The sequence below is a fragment of the Natator depressus genome, chromosome 16 (genome assembly GCF_965152275.1).
Source record: "Natator depressus isolate rNatDep1 chromosome 16, rNatDep2.hap1, whole genome shotgun sequence".
Classification (NCBI taxonomy): domain Eukaryota; kingdom Metazoa; phylum Chordata; order Testudines; family Cheloniidae; genus Natator; species Natator depressus.
This window is the reverse complement of record NC_134249.1, coordinates 18,621,600-18,642,754: the sequence shown is the minus strand read 5'-3', so window position 1 is coordinate 18,642,754 and position 21,155 is coordinate 18,621,600. Positions and strand designations below refer to the sequence as shown.

The following is a 21,155-nucleotide window of genomic DNA, read 5'->3' as shown; positions in this document are numbered from 1 at the left end:
AGCCTGGAGCAAGAAGCCAGCCCCAAAAGGAGGCCACTGCCTGCTGTTTTCCTGTTGGCCTTTAGAAAGAGATTGCCATGAAATAGTTAAGGGATCCAAGTTCAGGTCTCCCTCTGACTTGACAAAGTCCACAGGGCACTTTCCTGCCACGGGCTTTAGCCCTCCCCTTATGGAAGCTGATTTTCTTGCTCGCAAAACCATTCCACCCTGCTCTACACTGTGATCGTCTAGTCTGACCTCCTGCATGGCACAGGCTGTACACACATCCCCAGGCTTCCAGTTCAAATCCAGCCCAGGTCAGACAAGCCTGGGGGGTGGAGCTCTACTGAAGTCATTCACGCTAGCTGAAGACCCGGCCGCAAAAGTCAAGACCTGCTTTGATGGCTGCTCAGCAGCGCCCGGGGGAGTGCGTTTGGGAGGTTTCAGTCCTGTGTGTAGTGGACAAGTTGTCCACACCACAGAAAAAACCACCACATGTGACACTGACTGGATCCCTCAGGAGAGAGGCAAAGAACTGAGCGGTCATGAGACTTAATTCTTCTTTTGCTCTTTGGGATGCAGCCCCTACATAGCAGGGTGAGGGGCCTTCAAGCACATGGCTCGGGATAAAGAAGAGATCTCTGTCTCCAGGGTTGTCAATACAGCCCCTTTCAGTAGGGCTACACACACCAGTTTTTAAAACACCAGGTGATGTAATGATAAGCCAGTATTTACAATTCTGAAAGCATCCCACGGGCTCCATCTCTTCCAGCCGCCAAGCACACTCTGTACTCTTAATAAAATAATTGAAATGATGAATAGCCCCGTACAGCATTCCTCTTCTACAGCTCCTGACAGGGTCAGGGATGGATGGAGAGTCCTTCTTAGCTTTCTTTCAAGGCACAGAGAGGATTTCACCTTTTTCACAATGAAATATACAATAAAAAACAGAAGTGTGAACAGTAACCATGATAATTCCTTAGACTTCCACAGAGCCTTTTCTTGGAGGATTTCAGCACCATTTACAGATGTTAATTACTAGCACGCCAGTGAAATCATTGTCTTAATAATAAAGTCAGCAAATCACTACAGGTCAATTTCATTTCTTACTTTGGCCGAGCCGATGCAAGGCTGAATCAGTTCAGTAGAATAAATTCTGTCGACCCTGCCGATTTTAATGGTATTACAAAAATCTCACACCAATCCATGGCCGGCTCAGACTTTAACTCCTGCTAGAATATTAGACATTGAAGAGCATGCCATAAGTCAATGGAAAGCTGGCTTTGAAATAAGGCATCATATTGGATCATTTGCTGCCAAGTCATGATGTATTGATGATTTCCATACGAATAATTATACAGGCGACCAAATGCGCTATTTTTAGGTAGACTAGCTTCTACCTTGTTCATTTGCAAGGATACAGTCAGTGGGGTGAACACAGTTTCATTTTTTTCAAACCAACTCTCCCTTTTAGGTGGACTGGAAGTTTCACTATCCTAATTCTTGTTAATATTTGTATGACTGTAGTCCCTAGAAGAATGTTGTCGTAGGCATTTCCCATGGTAAGAGGTGGACTCTGCCACAGAGAGCTCACAGTCTAGACAGTAGAGAGAGTTCATTTTACAGCTGGGGATATGAGGCACAGACAGATATAAGTGACTTGCCCAAGGTGACACAGGGAGTCTGTGGTAGGGATGGACATTGGACCCCACTCCCCTGAGTCCCAGCTCAGTACTTAACCACTAAGCCATCCTTCCTCTCACAATGCTACTGAGTAAAGCGCATTATTGGACACCAACCAAGGTAAAGCTAAGGCTTCTTGGGATCTATTTATTGTCCAGTCTCCCCTGGTGGCAGCTCGTTAGCAGCTGAAAACCCTGCCCTGAGTTCCAGCGACTGAGGTCCCAAGAATCAGTGGGAAAGCAGGTTGGCTGGCTTTTCCCTGTCCCGAGTGGAATGCAGCTGAGTCAGGAAGGCATCTCCCTGAACCGCCCCGACGCGGAAGCTTCAGGCGTGAGGCAAAGCTCACTCACTCTGGTTGCCTCGCCTTGTCTCTGAGTCTCAGTCACTCACCGGGATCCATCTGAAGCCGAGTGTCAAACACGGCTCAGGATGGGATTTGTGCAAGGTTTGCCTTACAGCTGGCACGCTGAGTGGGAACCATGGCCCAGGCATGTCAGGGACAGTAGCTGATCCTACAACAGCTTGCTCCTACTGAGTGAGCAGACCTTGGGGCTTCTGTGCTCTGCCCAGCGCAGACTGCAAGCCTGATCCTTGGTTCCTCTGTTTCTGCACTGGGGGTTTTGAAGCCACTTTGACACGCTCTGTACTCTGGGCCTGGCCCCCACTGTAAATTAGAGTAGCCACAGGGCTGCTCTAACTTACACTCTCATTTCCCAGTCCCCCTGTGGGCTCTGAGAGACAGACACTACCTATGACGCAGTGCACTCTGGCCATGCCCCGACACACCCTCTACTCTGGGAGCTGGGATATGTCTGGCACAGAGCTCTTACACTAACTGGGGAGGCCCCTTTGCAAGAAGTATTCACAGTGGGTCATTGCCACATGCCAGCGCAGCAAAAAGGGCCTCTGTGTAACTGGGAATCAGGCCCTGGGGGTGTTTCAGAGGAGTTGCTGCTTGGCAGAAGGACAGACGGAGGATTGCCCAACACCACTCTCTGCTCAAGCAGCAGCGGTCTGGGCTTTTGGGTAGGAAGGAGCAGAGTTTTAGTCCCACAGCTTGGATGGGTGTGGAGTTTATATAGTCACTGTGTCTGTTAGCTGCAATCCCGGATTTGTTGCAACAGGCTGACAATAAATCCTCCTCCACGTCGCTACACACACAGACACTCGGGCCCAGCTCTCGCCCACGGGCACCTTTCCCCCTACTGGGACCCAGCCTCTTGTTATAGATGCTGCCAGCACCCACGTTGCTGCAGCACATCCGGCCTGCTACCCAGCATCTCTGAGTAATTGGGGCAGTAACGCAGTGTCCATGAAACAGCTGTGAGAACAGCTGTACATGGGAAAGCTCTCAGAAGGAGTAGCAGCAGCATTTGGGCATAGAAAGAAAACCGAAGGAGGCAGAGAAAAGCTAGAGCAAATCTTGAATTGGTGCCTCTGGGTTTTAAGGATGGAACCCATTTCTCGGCTAACGTAAAACTAAGGATCTGGCCACTAACTACCATGGAAGATTTGTTGATTCTTTCCCCATAAGCAAGGGTGAAATCTGAACGACCACATTCTTCCTGTCTAAATTCTTCCTGTAGTTCCCCTTTGGACTCAATATTCTCCATCCCCTGGCCTAAAGAGCTGTGCAGTGTTGCTCTGGGTTGTTAAACAACTGCTATCCAAAAGTGGCTGCATTTCCTTTGTGGCTGAAAAGTGATTCCTGGCAGGCAGGCAGGCAGGCAGGCAGGCAGGCAGGCAGGCAGGCAGGCAGGCAGGCAGGCTAGATAGATAGATAGATAGATAGATAGATAGATAGATAGATAGATAGATAGATAGATAGATAGATAGATAGATAGATTCTGTGAAGCATTTGGAGATTTTGGGGATGAAAGCAAGATCTGATTTTTCTATTTGGCACTTCATCACTTGCATTTTCAGAAGGGCTCAGCACCCGCACCTGGGAACAGGTTTTCAAAAGTGCTCAGCTCCCTTTGGGCACCCAAATCAGTGGCCAGGCTCTCAAAAGAGCTCAGCACACTGGGTACACCTTGAACGGTGAGCTCTTTGGACAATCCAGCTGCACATGCTGCATTTGAAAATACTACTGCAAAAGGGACTAGAGCCTTAGAACTGGGCTACAGGGATGGGGAAATAACTCCCTCCCATCCCAAGGGTACCTAAGAACATCTGCTGTGATACACCGAGGATTGCTACAGAAGGAGAGGGCCCAGCACAACATACACGGGGGCACTGGCTAAGCGGCTCTCCAATATATTTATTAACGTGCTAGTGAGTCCCATTTCCAAAGCCAGTGGCACCATCTGTAAAATGGGGATAATGATATTGACTTCTTTTGTAAAGTACTTTGGTATCTACTGATGGAAAGGGCTATATAAGAGCGAGGTGGTATTAGTTATGCTAACAGGAAGGTCATGTGGATGGCAGAAGAACGTAGAGGAAAGACCTTCATCTCTCCCAGCACAGCTATGTTTCTCCTAGGTTTCTTTCCTCTGATTTACGCCCTAGACTGTTTTTCCGTACACGTAACTCCACTGCCATCAATACCATTGCTCGTGCACTGTACATGACAGCATTCTCTGGCGGCCTGAAAACTTCTTAGCATGTGTTCTGTGAGAGATCTCATTCTCTGTAACTCTTCAAAGAGCCCTCTTTAGCGGAGAGAGAGCTCAGGCAAGGATAAAGTCCATTCATGCTGCATCCTGTGCTCTGCAGCGCTGTTTGCTTTGGGGGCGAGCAGACAATGTGCGATTATGTGCAGCCAATGGAATCTGTGTTCTTTGCATCTGGCTGGGAGACGGTGGACAATGCACTTGAGCAGTTAATCTGGGACCTGAGGGGTAGGTCCGACCAACAGGAAATCAGAGACTGAATTTTACACTGCCTTGGAATGCAAACAAACATGAAAGGGAGCAATCAGGGCCTCTGACGTGGGCAAATAAAGGACTAACTATGCCTCTGTGTTCATTAGCAGAGGGGGAAGCACAAATCGCAACCACAATATACCAACTGTGTACTCTGAATGGAAGACAATTATAACCAGGGGATGTGAGGGGGAGCGTACAGCCATGGGTTTGTCACTATTGGAGTGCTGTATCAGCTCACCATTTGAATACACCATGCTGATCCTGCACCAGTAAATGTAGGATCTACTCCTACTAAAGCCCCAGTCATTGAAGTCAACGAGCTATGTTGATTGACACCAGCTGAGGATTTGGCCTATTGACTTCGATGAAAGCAGGATCAAGCCCTTGTAAAGAAACGAAGGGCTTGATTCCCATATGGTATAATTCAGCCTAGCCCCATCCAATTTAATGGAACTAAGGTCAATTTACCCGTCCCCTGGACTTCAATGGAGTTACACTACATTACACCAGCTGGAGATCTGACCTATTGACTTCAATGGAGAAATGCTGATTTACAGCAGTTAGGGATCTGGCCCATTGCCTTCTATGGACCTATGCTGGTTTACACCAGCGGAGGACTTGGCCCTACGCGTGGCACCCCGCTACAATCCTGAGTTTCTCAGACACAGATGCCAGGACCTTACAAAGCCGCTTCATTTCATCGGCATGCTTTCTTGCCACCCCACCCCCCCAAAACGTCCATGCTGTGTCTCTGGAGGAGTCCAAATTAACAGGTTCCCAGAGCTGGACGGTGCTGGAGCAACGGCGTAAATTGGCCCAACCCCGCTGAAACAATGGAAACCGTAGGTGACGAAGAGGCGGCAGACAAAGCTCTTAAACATGGACCCTGGGTTTTTTTATTTTTTTGGTGGTCCAAAAATAGTGCCTGGTTTATTTGACTTTTTAAACCTCCCGAGAACAGCGTTCTTGGGGTTGGTCGTTTTTGAATAGCTCAGCCGTGGACATTTCCAACCAAGTCAAAGCAACTCTTGAGCTAGGCTGAATATTGGGCCTAAAGGAGCTGGCAGCCTTCTGGGTCAGAATTAGCACAGCAAATGCGATTCTTTGACGAGGCTGCGAAATGCAGCCCAGAGGGGTGGAATGCAGTGGGCAACACCACGCTGTAATTGCGCCAGCTGGAGCTACCAAGAAACCTCCCACAGAGAGCGGTAAACACGTCCCTCGGTGCCAGCCCGAGGTCTGGGGTGGCACAGAGGGAAAGGGAGAGCAGGCAGTTGGCCGCCAGAATCCAACTTGACTTTCACTTAAGGGCCTTCTGGGTGGTCAGATTAGCTGCTTATTCCCATCCTGTGAGGGATCTCGCAGCAGAATGAGTGAAACATCAGACAATGTCAGGAAATATATAAACCTCCACAGAGCTAATGAAGAGAGGGTATCATGCCCACGTTAAGGATAAAGGCTTCTGGACAGCGGTCTGAGGATAAAGGCAGGCAGTCGCTAGGAGGATGAAACTTAGCAAGGGGCTCAGTGGAAAGTGGGGGAGCAGGAATAGGAAGAACTAAGGTGGGCTTATTTGGGGGACTTGTTGATGACCAAACGATGCAAATGCTGAGCTTGGCAATCAGGACTCATCGAATTTAACAGGCCAAATCTACAGGCCTCCGTTTTTGCACGTGTGACTGACTGCGTCTAAGGAAATGGACGTGCCACCGTCGTTTGCATGCCAAAAGTGGAAGTGGGCTGACCGGTTTATACCAGGGTGCTCAGACATGACCAGTGGGGCAGACAAGCAAAGAACAGAAGCTGGCCGAGGCTGGCTGGAAATCAGACCTTATGGATCTTTGCTGCACCCAGGGTTACACTGCAGGGGTGTCCCAGGGCAACAGCAGGGTCTGGTCATTGGACCAATGGTCATTGGGCTAGTGAGTTACAAGCTCTCCAGGGCAGGGACTGCATAAGTTACCCAGGTCCTAGCGCAATGATCCCTGAGGGAGGTTCCCAGACACTGCTGTAACCTCGGTCAATAGAAATGATACACAGGACAGCAGCCCCCTGGTACTGCCCGCTTGCCCATCTCAGCCAAGGCCGAGCGATGCTGCTGCAGCCACAGCTATAGCAACCAGCCGGCTGCGCTCAGCAGAGCGGACAACTGGGGGGGAGGCGGGGGGGGCAGCAGACACAACGAGCTGCATTGATCTGGGTTTTTAATTTCATGCCATAATTGGCGCTGAACTTCCAACTGGTCCATTGATCCTGTTAGTTACCATTTGTAACCGGCCTGGTGATCACTGGCCTTATGTGACTGGGCCGGCACTCACAGGGGTGTACATCAGGGGCAGGCAATAGGCGGCCCACGGGCCAGACACATGGTTTTGAACGGACCCCGAAATCTTTCTATTTACTTATTATTATCGTTATTGTTAGTATTTTTGTATTATTTTCTCTGAAAGTCTGGACCTTGACTATACCTTGAGCAAGAAATTTGGACCCTGACAAAAAAAAAGAATTGATTACCCCTGGTGAGAAGCCAGCCCTTCTCCATAACCCAAAGAACCAGATTCCCACCCTCACCACACAGGGCCAAACATGCACACAGGGGCCAGACACACACACACACACAACCAGATTTTCACCCCCGCAACCACACACAGGACCAGATTCCTGTCCCCAACACACACACACAGCCAGATTTCTATCCCCGGCACACACATACAACACATATAACACCCCCTCTGGACCAGATACACACATAGACCAGATTTTCACCTCCGAGACACGCACACACTTCATCTTCAACTGGTGTAAATCAGCTCTGCTCCACTGACTCCCATAGACCTAAGGGATTTTACACCAGCTGTGGATCTGGACCAGGAGAAGAGAGAGCAAGCAATGACAGCATCTTGAAACCTAATTTCCACTGGACCTGGCGCGCCACTGCTAACCAGCACCCGCTTCCAGCGGTCCCCGAGTCTGCAGTGCAGCCACAGCAAAAGGGAAATGAAGTTGCAAAGGTTATCGTTTGAATGTTTGACTGAGCATAAAAATCCAGCTCTGAAAACAAAAAAGGGAAAACAAGAATGGAAATCGGAAGGGGGGGGGGGTCGAAATAGGAATGACTCGCTCACCCACTACATGTATTTTCTGTTAACAAAAAACAACCACCCAACTAAACAAATTTACATTTTTAAGAGTTTCTATAAAAATAAATGCCAGCTCTGTTGTAAAAGTTTATCTGTCTCTGTGTGTGTATGAGAGAGAGAGAGAGCGTGTCTGACTCCAGTATATAGATGTCATTATTTTCATGCATCTGCCTTACCCAATTTTATTTAGTTGCTTTCTGCACCATTTCATGCTCATTTCTGCAGCTGAGCTAGACAATTGCTTTATAACTCTAGGGTGCAATTTCACTGTCTGTGAGACACACACACACACACACACACACGCACACGTGCGCACGGGTGGGTTCTGGGCTGAGACAAAGCCACAGATAACCGTCGCCTTTATTATCCCCCAAACATTTTTCTTTTCTTTTCACTAACTTTAAAAAACAGGGGAATGAAATTTAAAATTCCGAGCCACCTATCTTCATTTATTATTTGAAAGGGATCGTGCAGGGGGAGCAAGGAGATTAGCTCTAGTGAGCTCCGTCTTGCTTTAAGAATTCGGAGGGTGCATGGGAGAGCAATCTTCTCTCACACTAGGTACACTTGGAAGGGGACAGGGAGAGGGAGAGACTTGCATGTTGCAGGCTGGAGGGCAAAAGCCAGGTGAATCACACTGGATTTTCATGATCAATTGAAAGTCACACTTGAATAAGTGCAGGTCAAATGCTAGGGCTGGATTTCAGGTACAGGTTCCAAGAGGATTATTCAAGTGGCTGAAGTTTCACTGGGACCAGGATGGTTTGGATCACAGGGTCCTCTGCATCTCTTCGGAAGCCCTGTCTTTACCTCACCGTTCCCCCAGTGCCTCCCCACCCCCAGTCTTACAGCCACCAACGTGCATCTCTAAGGAACCATTCCTTCACCTTCAGGAGTGGTCACTACTGAACACAGCCCAAGGGGCTGATAACCATGCACAGCAGATCAGGGAAGACTGGGGCTCAGCTTGAAGGAAGCACCTGCAGCTACCTGGTGCAAAGAAAGAAAGCCACGGGTCTAATAAAAACGGGGCAGGAGAGGAGTTCTGCCTTTGTTTGCGCCCAGGTGATATGGCCCCACCCTGCCTGTTTGCCAGGTGGGTCGTCTGCACAATATCTGGGGCAGAGGAGTAATGGGGACCCGCAGAAGATGGGCACCTTGAGCCAGAGCCTGCACAGAAGAGCAGGGGCAAGGCCGGAGAGCAGCTGGCACCAGAGGGAAGTAAGAAAGGCACCTGTAGTAAACACGCCTGTAGGGATGAAGAAAGGGAGAACGCTTTTCACTGGAAACCTGAAGCACGGCCAGAGGAGATCAAGCGGGCTCGATGCACGCATTTAAACACAGAAGAATTAAGGGGTAAATACAGCTCTCAGTGGGGTGTGAGGCTCTGCGTTAAGCACACCCCTCTGTGGCAAGGGGAAGCCTTCACTCCCAGATGAAGCCTTCACTCCCACAACCCGCCCGGCTGGCTGGCAGGGGGATGCCCTCGGGCGCTCCCAGTGCTGGGTTCTCAAAAGCGCAGCAGCACATGCCCCAGCGAACGAAGGCAAATGAAAGGATCGGCCTCACCTCACGGCTGCTCCTCGAGATGGGAGTGGGGTCGGGAGAACGAAATGGTGAGGTTGTTTTTTGCAGATCAAGCGCCCCCATCCCTGGGACACTCCTCCGCCCCGTCCTGCTCTCTCTCACCTTGGCTCTGGCCCCTCCGGCCTCAAGTTGGGCAGCTCTCCCGTGGAGCGACTGCTGCCGCCTGCCTTCTCCCGTGTACAAAGAAGTACAGCTACCTCAGGGTCATTCCCAAGCGACTCCGTTCCCTTCAGGATCCAGTCCCAAACTGCCTTCATTCACGTCGCTCTCCATGGCTTTGCTCCTACCTCTCACTTGCCAGGTTTCTTTCTAGCCCCTTCTACACTTTCCGCTCCCCTAAGGCCAGCCTGCTCTCTTTCCCGCTACACAGTCGCCACTGCTGGTGTGTGAGTCCTCTCCTTTGCAGCCTGTGCCAATGCGGAGCAGCCCCGCCGAATTTCTCTCTGTTTCAGATCTCACCTGGACATATATCTATTCCCTTATGCCAGCACCTTCCCATGGCTCACCCTCCTATCACCAACCTCTGCAATTGTATCATTGACTCTGGAATGTGTTGGTGGGACACACACCACCCATGACGAAATTGCATCGAAACAGTCCACGGAAAAACTTTCCGGCACTAACCTTCAGCCAAATATGTAATTATAAGAGGATGCTTCTGACTTAATACTGAGAGCCCCAGAGTTGAAACTAGACGACATCCATCCCTCACATTCCTGGCAGCTCTGAATACAAAAGGGGTCTCTCTGCAAGCTGAGCGGAGCTGTAAACCTCCAAGGGCGGGGATGCGTTAGGGACTTTGGGTTCGTGTTTTCATCCCCCTTTTTCTATCCTTCCCCACACCCAGTTTCTTTCTTTTTCTTGAAAGTCTATAAAAGCTGATAGAAAGCCAAGGCTCCACAAAGAGAAAGACGCCATGAAAAGTAACAACCAGATGGGAATCCCGTTCCCATTTTATGGGTCACAAATACCAGCCCTGCACCTTTTATCTCTCTGCTCAGCCGCAATCACACACACAATTCAATAGAAGGAAAAGGGGCACGGTTCAGAGGAGACCCAAATCCAAATATGCAAACAATAAAGGAACCTGACCGCTAACTGTGATGGGAAATCCATCCGACAAACTTGATTCTGGCAGTTCCTTCTGGCAGCCCCAGCGAGCAAGTAATTAGCCAGAAAGGTCTCCAAAGCCACATTTTCTTCCACTTCAAGTTAAAAAGTGAGGTTGAGATCAGAAAAGTCACTCCGTAAAAAAAAGGTGACACCTGGTAAATTGCACTTATCTTCTCCCTCTGTATTTTCTGAGGCTTCCCTGCTCCATTAACTAACCAAAACAAGATTTTACTGCCCAGCAGCGTTGCAAAATCGTCAGGAACAATAGCTAGTTTCAGGATGGCCAACCCCAAGCATTTAAAGGTCATGAATCAGGCCCCCCAAAATCATGAGATTGGCTTAAAGATCATGAGAATTTTATAAAATAATACAGTGGTTGGTTGTTTCCCCTTTGCCTTCTGGTTTTTGAGCTGTTCGTTTTCATTCCTATTCATGTTTTCAAGTGTTTCTCCCCAGCCATACGGGATAGAAACTTACTTCATTTTTTAAAGGAAAGCCAAGATTCTCACACAATCACCTAACCTCAGAGAGTGGGTGTGTAGGAAACACAACAAATATTATGAGACTCATGATAAAGTCCTGAGAGTTGGAAGCACTGCCAGGCCACACACCAAAATCTATTCACCGTTCTCCGCAATTCAAAAAATACACCTGATTCTGATTTCAATTTTACCAACATGTATCTCCATTGACTTCAGAGAGATTACTCTGGGTTTACACGAGTGTAGATGAGCTCCAAATGAAGGCCAATGTGAGCACAATGTTGATTGGGCGTGGGGAGGGACGAAAGGATCTAGAACCTCAGTGTAAATGTTGCCCTGTTTTGAGGGGGCAAGTGCTGCCTAGATCTTGCTGTGACTCCTCCGCACAGGGGAGAATTTCACCCCTTGATTTCATTCTGCTTAGCTCAGTCTCCAGATCCAGACCCTCCTCTCAACAGTGAGGTGGAGCAGAAAGAACCCTGCTCTGTTTCCAAAAACCTGCCTGAGGTGCCAGCGGAGGGGGCCAGAAAAATAACCCCTGTCGCCATGCCTAACCAGAGCGTATTCAACGCAGATGCTGTTGTTGGGGAATCCAAAAAGCCAGGCTGTCCCCACACATACCCAAGTTACAGGGACTCTGCCAAACTTAACATTTCCGCTTGGTTCACCTCTCGCTCACTACCGTGCTAAATCAGGAGTGACTCTATCAAAGTCAGTGGAGTCACTCCCGTGTGAAACTGGTGTAAGTGCTGGGAATCGGGCCCAGCATGAACACGGAGCCCTCTCCAGAGTCTCCCATCCCAGTTTCTCAAAGCTCTTTACCAGCAGAAATGAATGGAGCTGAACGACGTTGGACATATGCAGTAGAAGGTGATGCATAGGCCCCAATCCAGCACAGCACTAAAGCACGCACTTAACTGGCGGGGCAGTGCGGCCTATACCTAGTGCACTAGATTGGGAGCTAACAAACCTGGGGTGAAATCCTGGCCCTCTTGATGTCAACGGGAATTTTGCCAGTTACTTCAACGGGACCAGAAACTCATCCCTGGGATCTAATCCCAGCTCCGCCATTGAGTGGCTTTGTGGGACTTTGAGGAGACACTTCCCCTTTTTGTGCCTCTGTTTCCCCTCTGACCTTTTTTCTATCTCGTGTATATTTAGGCTGTAGGCTTTTCAGGGCAAGGACTGTCTCTCACTATGCGTACACACAGCCCCTTGCACAATGCAGCCCTGATCTCAGCTGGGGCCTCTAATGTAGACACTATTGTAAGACAAAGAATGGGATGATACTAATAAATCATTTTAAGCTGGTGAGTAGTCCTATCTGAACTGGAATCACACCCCAAGTCAAGAGGCCTTCCATAACCGCAAGCCCACGTTTGTTTAACTCAACTTCAAATAAAAAGAGGGGGTTCGGGCCAGAAGACCAAAAAATCCCTTGGCAACGTGTTCAAACCACAGCACGAACAACTGACACATTTTAGGGAAAACCCCCCTGCCCTAGAATGTCGGCTCAGCACATCCAGTACCTGCCCCCATCTTCTTTTCTAATGCCACTTCACTTTCTGTTGATCAGTTGCCAGGAAAGCTAGTCAAAACCCGGAATTTCCATTCCCCAGGGAATGCCGACATTTCAACATTTGTTTTAGTTCCGACTCAGAACATTTAAAAAAATGTCCCATGAAACAAAATTTTCTGAAATATTTCATTTTGGATCAATCCAAATGTTGCGTTTCGGTAAAGCATTTTGTTCTGATTTTTTTTAAAAAATGTTATATTAGCATTTGGAATATAATTTTTCAAACAAAAAGTAATTTCAAAATGAAAAATCAAAATGCTTCCTTTCTGGGCGGGTTTTCCCCCCAAAACAAAACTTTGTCAAAATAGACACATTCCAGTAGAAAGTTTTGATCTTAACAAAGCAGCATTTTCTGATGGGAAAATGTTCCACTGGAAGATTTTCAAGCAGCTGTAGTTGCTGGCACGCGAGGGAGAAGAGAGATAGTTTGTAGAGTTTTTTAAATTCTTATTTGTGGATCTCCCTTCAACTGCTTTGCTCTTCCTTCGCATTGAGAAGCTTTTGGAGAGACGCAGCCTCTGGTCTCTTCTGCTCTGTCCTCCCTCCCCCATCTCCATTTCTTTGAGAAGTAGGAGGGGGGAAAAATAAAAGACCTTCAAAGAGGAAAATGTCAGAAAGCTGCTTTTTGTGTGTGTATATCAAATGTTCAGAGCTATCCCACAATCTGGTCTTTAAATGCAATAAAATATGGCACCTACTGACAAAAACAATCAAAATAAAACAGCCCAGGCAGCTTCCTCATCACTTGGTAGTTATGGGAAGGTTTAAAGCCCACCTGGGTCTTTTAGGAAACATTATGGAACCCTCTCCCTGGTTTGGATTCTGCACTGACACACGGCTTAGTTCTGCTGAGCGCCTTTCCATTGATAGGTTTCAGAGTAGCAGCCGTGTTAGTCTGTATTCGCAAAAAGAAAAGGAGTACTTGTGGCACCTTAGAGACTAACAAATTTATCTGAGCATAAGCTTTCGTGAGCTACAGCTCACTTCATCCGATTGATGAAAATCCATTGATAAAATCCCAGACTTCAGAAAGGAAGGATAGACTTGTCATTAAACAACGCAGGAGATCTGGGTTTAATTCCTGGTTTGGCCTCAACCTCTCTGTAAGACTTGGACAAATTACTTCATTGCTCCGTGCCTCAGTTTCCCCCGCTCTAGAATTGGGATAACGATACTTCCTCACCTCCCAGGGGTGCTCTGAAGATGTCTAGGAGATGCTCACATACAATGGTGCTGAGGGCCATGGAAGTGGATAGTAAAAGTCCTACTAGGTCAGCTAATCACAAAGGAGTGTCCCCTACAATATACACCACTTCCCTCAGCCTCGTTTTCAATGTACTGAGCCATGCACATCCATTCTCTATAAGAGGCAGCGTGGTTTAGTGGCTAGGATATTAGACTGCAAGTGTGTGGAGTTTGGGGATTAGCACAATCCCCTTCATCAGCGGGGCCCTCTGTTCAAATCCTGGTGCATGCCACTGGTGGAAGAAGAATTTGATTTCACCACACAGATCAGCAGCAGCACCGTGGTGCAAGCCTGCATTCAGGAGGCACCAAGACTGGACTTCTCTGGGGTACTACAGCTCATGGGTGGGGAGGTGCATTGGCAGCGCTTGGAGCGGAGCAGCTGGGGATCAGAAAAGTTCAAGCCCTAACAAACGGTACCAAAAATGGGTAAACGCCTTTGTACCTGAAGGTGTATTTGTCTGATAAACACCAGAGCTGCCCTGCCGTACTGACCAGCTACAAAAGCTCCCCAGAAAGAACTTCACAGCCTTACGCTAAGTTGTTGGCCACTGGCATATCCAGCAGACCAACATCAAGCACGGGGTCAAGTGAGCTTTCTCCTTATCTTAGTTTTTACCAAAACACCCCCCCCCCCACCTAGTAAATAAAGGGCAATCCCTGAACCAAACCCTGCACGTTCTCGGTGTAAGGAATCACTCTTGACTTCCAGGGCTTTCTTTGCCCCAGAATGTAACATGACCCTGACATCTGGATGACTCCAGAACTTCTGTGAACTTGGGTCTCGGGGGGGTCGTGACATCATCTCGAGCCAGAGGCCCTGCCCCGCTCCTGCAAGGAGATCGGCTCCAACATAGCTTTGTTTCTTTATTTTTGTTAACGGTGCCACGAAAAATGCAGACGGGTGGCAGAACCACGGCTGCGAGGAACCTGCCCCCCTACCACAGCCCTCGACACAGAGTATTTTTAACCTGTTTCTCAAAAAAATATTTATCTTTGCATTCAAAAGGTTGCGGGACAACGTTGTGGTATATTTCTCCAGCAAGATGTTTTGATTCTCCCTTGGTCTGCGAACAGGATGGAAATGCCAACAATAATATTTGTAATGAATAACTAAAATTCTGTGGATTCCGCTCTGTGTCTCTTTCTTTTAAATAAAATAAAATGCCCCTAATAAGAGAAGGGTAGATTCTGCTCTCTCTCATACCCGGGTAAATGTGGAGTCCACTGACCCTCAGGGAATTGATTCCACATGTATAGCAGAGATCTGAATCCAACCAAGGCGTCTTATAAACACGAAAACCCCTTTCCAACTTATTTTGCATATGTAAAGTCGGGAGGTCTGGCACCATATTAGAGTCAAAGATAAAATAGCTGAACAGAAGAATTATTGTGCAAATCTCAGTCCCCTGAGGGCCTGATCCTGGGCTCCATCACCTCAAGGAGATGCTAAGCACCTTTATTTGTCCAGGTCACAGGATTTCCTTTTATTTACAAGCACACCCAATGAAGACTCAATTGTCTCAAGATCCAGGAAAAAAATATTTTTAATAAAAACACGTCCTGTCAAAAACTCGCCTTTTTCTCAAAATCGAAAATTCTGCCAATTGTTTTTTTACATTTTTCTCCATTTTTTTCTGACAAAAACCTTTTTTTCATTTTGCAGAGGAAGGGGTTCCTCTTTTGCCCTCTTTTTTCTTTCCCCTCCTTTTTTTTCAGCAGCAAAATAGGGAAAAGGAGGAAAGTTTCCCCAGAGAAAGAAGAAAACAAAAAACATTTAAAAAAAAATTATCACATTCTAAATCCATCCTTTTCACAAACCTGAAAATGAAAACAGCTTTGAAATTTTTAACCTTTTGGGGGTTTCTCCCCCACCCCCTCATTTTCCACCCAGCTGTAGGCTACATCACATCTTCCAGCTCATTAACAGTGTATCAGGATACAGTTGGGGCCACAAACAGGAGGAATCAGTCTGACGTGTCTCCTCTGTGACGCCTTTTGTTCACATAACGAAATCCGCCACAGAATTCTGCCCAGTGACCAGTCTCGGATGGTGACCAGGCCCCACTTAACACGGATATAAGCAAGTCAAGATGAAGGTGCATAGGCTGTCCAGAAGTTTACACACTTGGTGGCCTTTACCCAATCTGGATAGTTTCTTATTCTCCCCAGCACTTTGTTCTCTACCACATTCCTTCCTTCAAAACAAAACCCTGCCCTTTTTTTTTTTTGGTAATCCTCCCTGACACTTCTGCTTATTTTGATTGTACAGTTTCTTGGACAGCCAATAATAAAGCCACACCTTGGGCAGCTGCAACTGTCCCTGGCTGAACAGCCCCGATGGGATGGGAAGACGGACTTTATGAACATTGAAACCAAACGAACTGAGCCACTCTGCGACCTCTGGTCGGGAAACTGACCTTGGATTCAACAAAAGCCTCAGATTTAACTGTTTCTTTCCTCCAAGAGCCTGATGCTCAAGTGTGATTGTCCTAAATGCACCTGTTCCGCAAAAACAGGTACAGCTGACTAGTCACAATAGATTTTTTTCCTATCTATCCATGAAACAATGAAATAGAAGCAGGTACAAGAGTTATCGGTTTGTAACGTTCAGACATAGACCAAGCAAACAAAAACAGAGATTAGTTTTGCATCTGTATTTCTCTTATCAAACTCTGTCTATTTTGGTATTTATAAAGTCCTAGTTCAGCCTAGTGCTAGAGCATAACCAAAGTAACCCAAAGCATACCATCAGCCTGAATGTCTGTAATCTCGTCCCACCAGCCTGTGCCGAGAGCATGCACGATAATATCTTCTTGTTTTTCTCCTCCTGGGGAGCTAGTGCAGCATGGCTGATGTAAAGGGGTGAGTCCAAAAGTAGGAAGGTCCCTGGCCATTTCATACCTAGATGAAATCTATAGCCAGCTACCAAGAAGGCCCATGTGTACCAAGAGGTATGTGGGAGTTTCACTCCAGAGAATAATCCACTCCAGTGTCCCTGAGCAGCACAGCCATCTTGGTAAGGCAGTCATGGGAAGGGAGGCAGATACTGAGATATCAGCAGATATTAGGAGTCCTGAGATACTAGCCATTGAAAGACTTTTGGAGGGGAAGTTTAGGGCCTGGTATTACCTGGAGAGCATCAAGGGACCGTTCTCAGAACCCCGCGGCGGTTAGAAGATGTACTGGCACACGGTGCACTAATTGGAGTTTCTTTATGGCATTCACTGGTACTTAGATAGGTACATTAGATTGCAACCTTTAATGGGCCCAGCTCTGCCCTCATTTACACCGGTGACAACAGTGGGGTTACCCGAGTGCCACTGGGGTCAGAACTTTTGGCCAGAAATCTTTACTTACTGATCCTCTTTAGGCCAAATTGAACCCCAAGGAGTCTTCAGTGGGACTGCATAGTACCCACGACCTGATTTGGGCCCTTTACCAATATGTGTTCTCTGTGATCATCCAACTAAGATCCCTATGGTTTGCAGGGAATACAGGAACTGCACAAACTTTTTTGTCCGTAATTCACCCTCTGATTACAACCGCCAGCTTCCCCCACTGTCCCGCTAGTATTTCTAAAACAGTCCTATGCTCAACAAAGTCAGCCTCCAGTCACTTCTCCCTGTTCCTTACCAATCAGACTCCACAGAGCTGCAGACGACCCCGGTCCCAATGAGACACTCTGATTTCACTGGGAAGGACTTGGCCGATACTCCGAGGGGTTCCTCTCTCTTTTTTGAGCTCTGCGTCTGCCCTCTGTGACCAAACATGAACCCTCATCTCCCCAGTCTGAGCCTGGTGCCCTACACACAAACCAAACTTTTACAAAGGCAGGTGGAAAACGCTCCTGGGTAAAGCCTGGGAATTTTTAACACCCGCAAGTCACTAACATTGATCTCCCATTTCAAACAGCTCCTGAAAGCGGACAAATCTTTTAATAAACAGTCACGGTTTGCTTTTATTCCCCGCCCCTTTACTGAAAGCTAATGTGTTTAGCTGGCATTGTTGATCTCCTCTGAATGCTTCACTAGACAGATCCTGATGGGCTGAGTGTATGTTGCAAATTTCCATAGCAGAGAACCAGGCCCTGCCCCCAACATTTATAAATGAGTTTATAAATCAACTTTTTTTCATTTGCAGCAGGGTAAAAATCCTTAGACAAGTCATCAGCCTGGTCCCACATGTTTTTGCCCCCTCGAGATCAAATTTCTAATAACACTACATTTTGTTTAAGGCATAAAGCACCCGGCCATCAAAATATCTCAGAAAACCGTAGAAAAACACAAGTATCGATTTAGGAAGTCAGTGGAGGTTTTTGCCTTTGTCTTCCATGCGAGTGCCTCGGTGCCTCCCAACGTGAAGCGTAAATAACATGCAGGGCTGCAAATAAAAGTAAGGCATGTGTTGGGGGAAGGCAGAGAGAGAGAGCATCACAGTACTCGGCAGAACGTGCTTTTTTAATGGTCTGGGTTGCGCCACCCCAAAATAACGGTAATAAAAAAATAAATCTGTTGGACTGAAAATGGAAGATGTTATGGGTGTCAAGCTGCAAAGAGATCTTGCCACTTGGAACAGCCACTTGGGCACTTCGGGGGCATTTTTATCTCCCATCAAAATCAATTGCACGCGGCAATAACACCCCAGTGACTTTTAGGACCATATCAGGTCCAGAAGACCTGACACAGCACGCAGGGCTGAGGCTGCTCCAGCGGTCGCATGGGCGAACGGAAGGTGCGGCTTTTCTTGTTGTTGATTCCGCCGTACAAAAAGAGGCTTGCGTTAATTAAAACGGCGACTCTTTAAAAAAGGGGCCATGCACGGATATGAACCAAGCAAAGGCAAGAGAATTCAGAGTTCAGGATAGCACAGTTGCTCTCACTGTCCTGCATCGGGCTAAGGTGCTGTAGCTCATGTCATGTGTGTGACCAGCCCGAGTGCCCCACTAATACAACCTGGGGGTAAAAAGGTGAGATGGAATTTAGGGCCTGATCTTGTGCCCATTGATACATCATCAGGAGTTTTGCCATTGAGCTCAATGAGAGCAGAATTGCACCCCCCCACCCCATCTGAGCTGTGAATTTCCCTGCTTCTGTAGCTCAGAGTTATTCTCCCAGATGAGTTTGATATAATTTTTTTTAATGCTGACCTGTAGGATAAGTGCAAAACCACGGCACTTTCCTGAAACCGAGACACGAGGAAGCTTTTACTCTTACAAGCCAAGACTTGACTCCCTTGCAGAAACGTTGGCAAAATCCAGCTGGAGATACATTTAAAACACAGTAAAACAAAAACAAAGAACCATCAGGTGTGGCCCATATTTTCTGGAACAAGAAGGAAGATGCCACCGAAATACATCTTTTGGGTCCACACTTGCCTGTCAATGTTTAACCGGCAGGCACCTTTAACCCCAGCGATTAAATTTATCTCTGCCAGACGGCACACTGCAAATGCCTACAGAGGAAGGAGAGAAGAGGGGTGGAAAAGCAAAAAAAAAAAAAAAAAAAAGGGGGGGGGAGGATGAAACAAACAAAGAAGTAAATAAAGAAAAGAAAAAAGGCCTGGTGACATGTCAAACACTGCTCCAGAAATAAAACAGAGCATTCGCTCAAGGCAAGGCAAAGCCACAGCCCTCTTGTGCAAAACAAAACAAACCAGTGTCTGGAGTGGGGGACGCCCCTCGAAATGTCACCCACCGAACACCCTGCTTTCACGCCAGAGCTGCGTGTTCTTTTTAAAGGGACAACGCGGAAGGGGCTGGCTTCTGTGCCCCAAACCTGTGGCCGGAGTCTGAGGAGCCACTTGGAAGGCAAACTTGAGTCCTTGTTGTTGTCGCTCTGGCTGCGCCGTAGCTGGTCCCACGTTTGAAAATAGCGCTTGCGACTGTCACTTTCCTTCGCAGATCTCTCTCCCTCGCGCGCGCAGTTTGCTCCCTAAAAATGTCTCCAGCTTCTCCAATCTCCCCTCTCTTCCTGCCCCCCCACACCCGGCCCCACGCCAGCGCGGGTTCAACGCAATGCCAGCCCCCTGCCATCTGCCAAGCGCCCAGGACACGACGCAACCCACATTTCCAACCCAGGGTCACCTCGCTTTGTAAACCAAAAAAAATCAAATCCCCCCCCCCCCCCTTCCTGAGCAGTAGTTTAATCTGTGGTTTCCCTCTGCAAAACACAATGAAGCTCACTCGACACGTTGTCTTACCCCAAAAAGGCTGGGGGGGGGAGGGGGAAGGAGAGTGAGAGAGAGAGAAAAAACCAAAAACCCCAGACACTCATCGGCTAAAACTGTTCCTTGCAAAGCGGGACAAACCGAACAAACAAGGATCGAGGCTTCCGAGGGCAGTCGGCGAAACTGACAACAACTCTCCACGCGGCAGCGTTCACCCCAAATGCCTCCCGTCCCCATGCATTAAACAAGCTTTCTCCAGCCAGCCGGCCTGCCTGCAATCGCCTGTGGAAACGGGGGCACGGGGGTGTCCCGGATCAAACGATCAGCGCTGCCATTAAGCCACTTTTCTCAGACACCCCACACACACACACACACACACACACACATCTCCTCCCTCCACTTCTCCGACCGTCTCTCCTTTCCCCGCTTGCCCCCCCCAAACCCCGAGCGAGCTGGAGCGTTTCAAGCCCAAGACATCGCGCCGTACGGCAAGAAGAATCCTTTGAAGCAAACTCACCCAGTGGCAGGAAATGTTTGGTGTCCATATCGGGTGTTTAACTCATGCCAGAACGATTTGTGAAGATCGGTGGAGGCAAAACACACACACGCGCGCGCAGAAATCAAAGCAAAAGAGAGGAAAAAAACTGGGGGGGGGGAGGCAAAAAAACAATCAAAGACTGCAGCTTTGCATGGATTTAACAATAAGCAGCAGCAGAAGGCACACAGCCCGGGAGCGCGCGGGGGGGGGGGGGGATAGGAAATCCAGCCACAGTGTGTGTAAGCCCAAGGCAGGGGGAGTTGTTTCAAACTCACCCAACAATGTAACTAAAGTACTTGTGTCTCTGTGTCTCTCTATTCCAACTACAGAAGCTGCAATGCAAAGGGGACCCCGCCAAGGGGGAGCGGGAGGGCCAACCTGGTAGCAGCGACGGCGCTGCCCGCTGGGAGTCTGCAACTAACCAACCTTAAGGGTTGGCGGCTGTGTGCTTCTGTCCTCAACTAGTTTCCTTGAGGGTGGGGCGGGGGTTTTAAGAGGGGGCTGCTTTAGGATCAGAAGAACAACCATAGTAAATGGTCTTATGCGTGCAAATGTTAATTTAACAAAGCTGCAGGATTTAAAGAAGACTATTACTGGCAAAGGCTGGCAAAGTGCCAGCTCACAGGTACATTTATTTGAGGAGGAGGAGGAGGAGGAGGATAAAGGACCTGCTCTGTTGTGTAAATGCTGCTAGATAAAGCCCTTGCTGGAGTGACTCCCTTCAGTGCTTTTATGGGGCTTTTTGTCTGGGTTAGAAAGGCTGGACCC

At 48.1% G+C, this 21,155-nt stretch overlaps 1 protein-coding gene across 2 annotated transcripts in view; it reads right to left on the bottom strand.

Annotated features, from left to right (window-relative positions):
• The window catches only part of RXRA (retinoid X receptor alpha), a 224,881-nt gene extending 204,410 nt beyond the window's left edge, over positions 1-20,471 (bottom strand). For both annotated transcript variants that reach the window (XM_074973501.1, XM_074973502.1), the window contains exon 1: positions 20,367-20,471. In XM_074973501.1, coding sequence (XP_074829602.1) covers positions 20,367-20,394 — 28 coding nt within the window. In that variant the 5' untranslated portion in view covers positions 20,395-20,471. The remainder of the gene's footprint in view (positions 1-20,366) is intronic.
• Between the last annotated feature and the right edge of the window lie 684 nt (positions 20,472-21,155).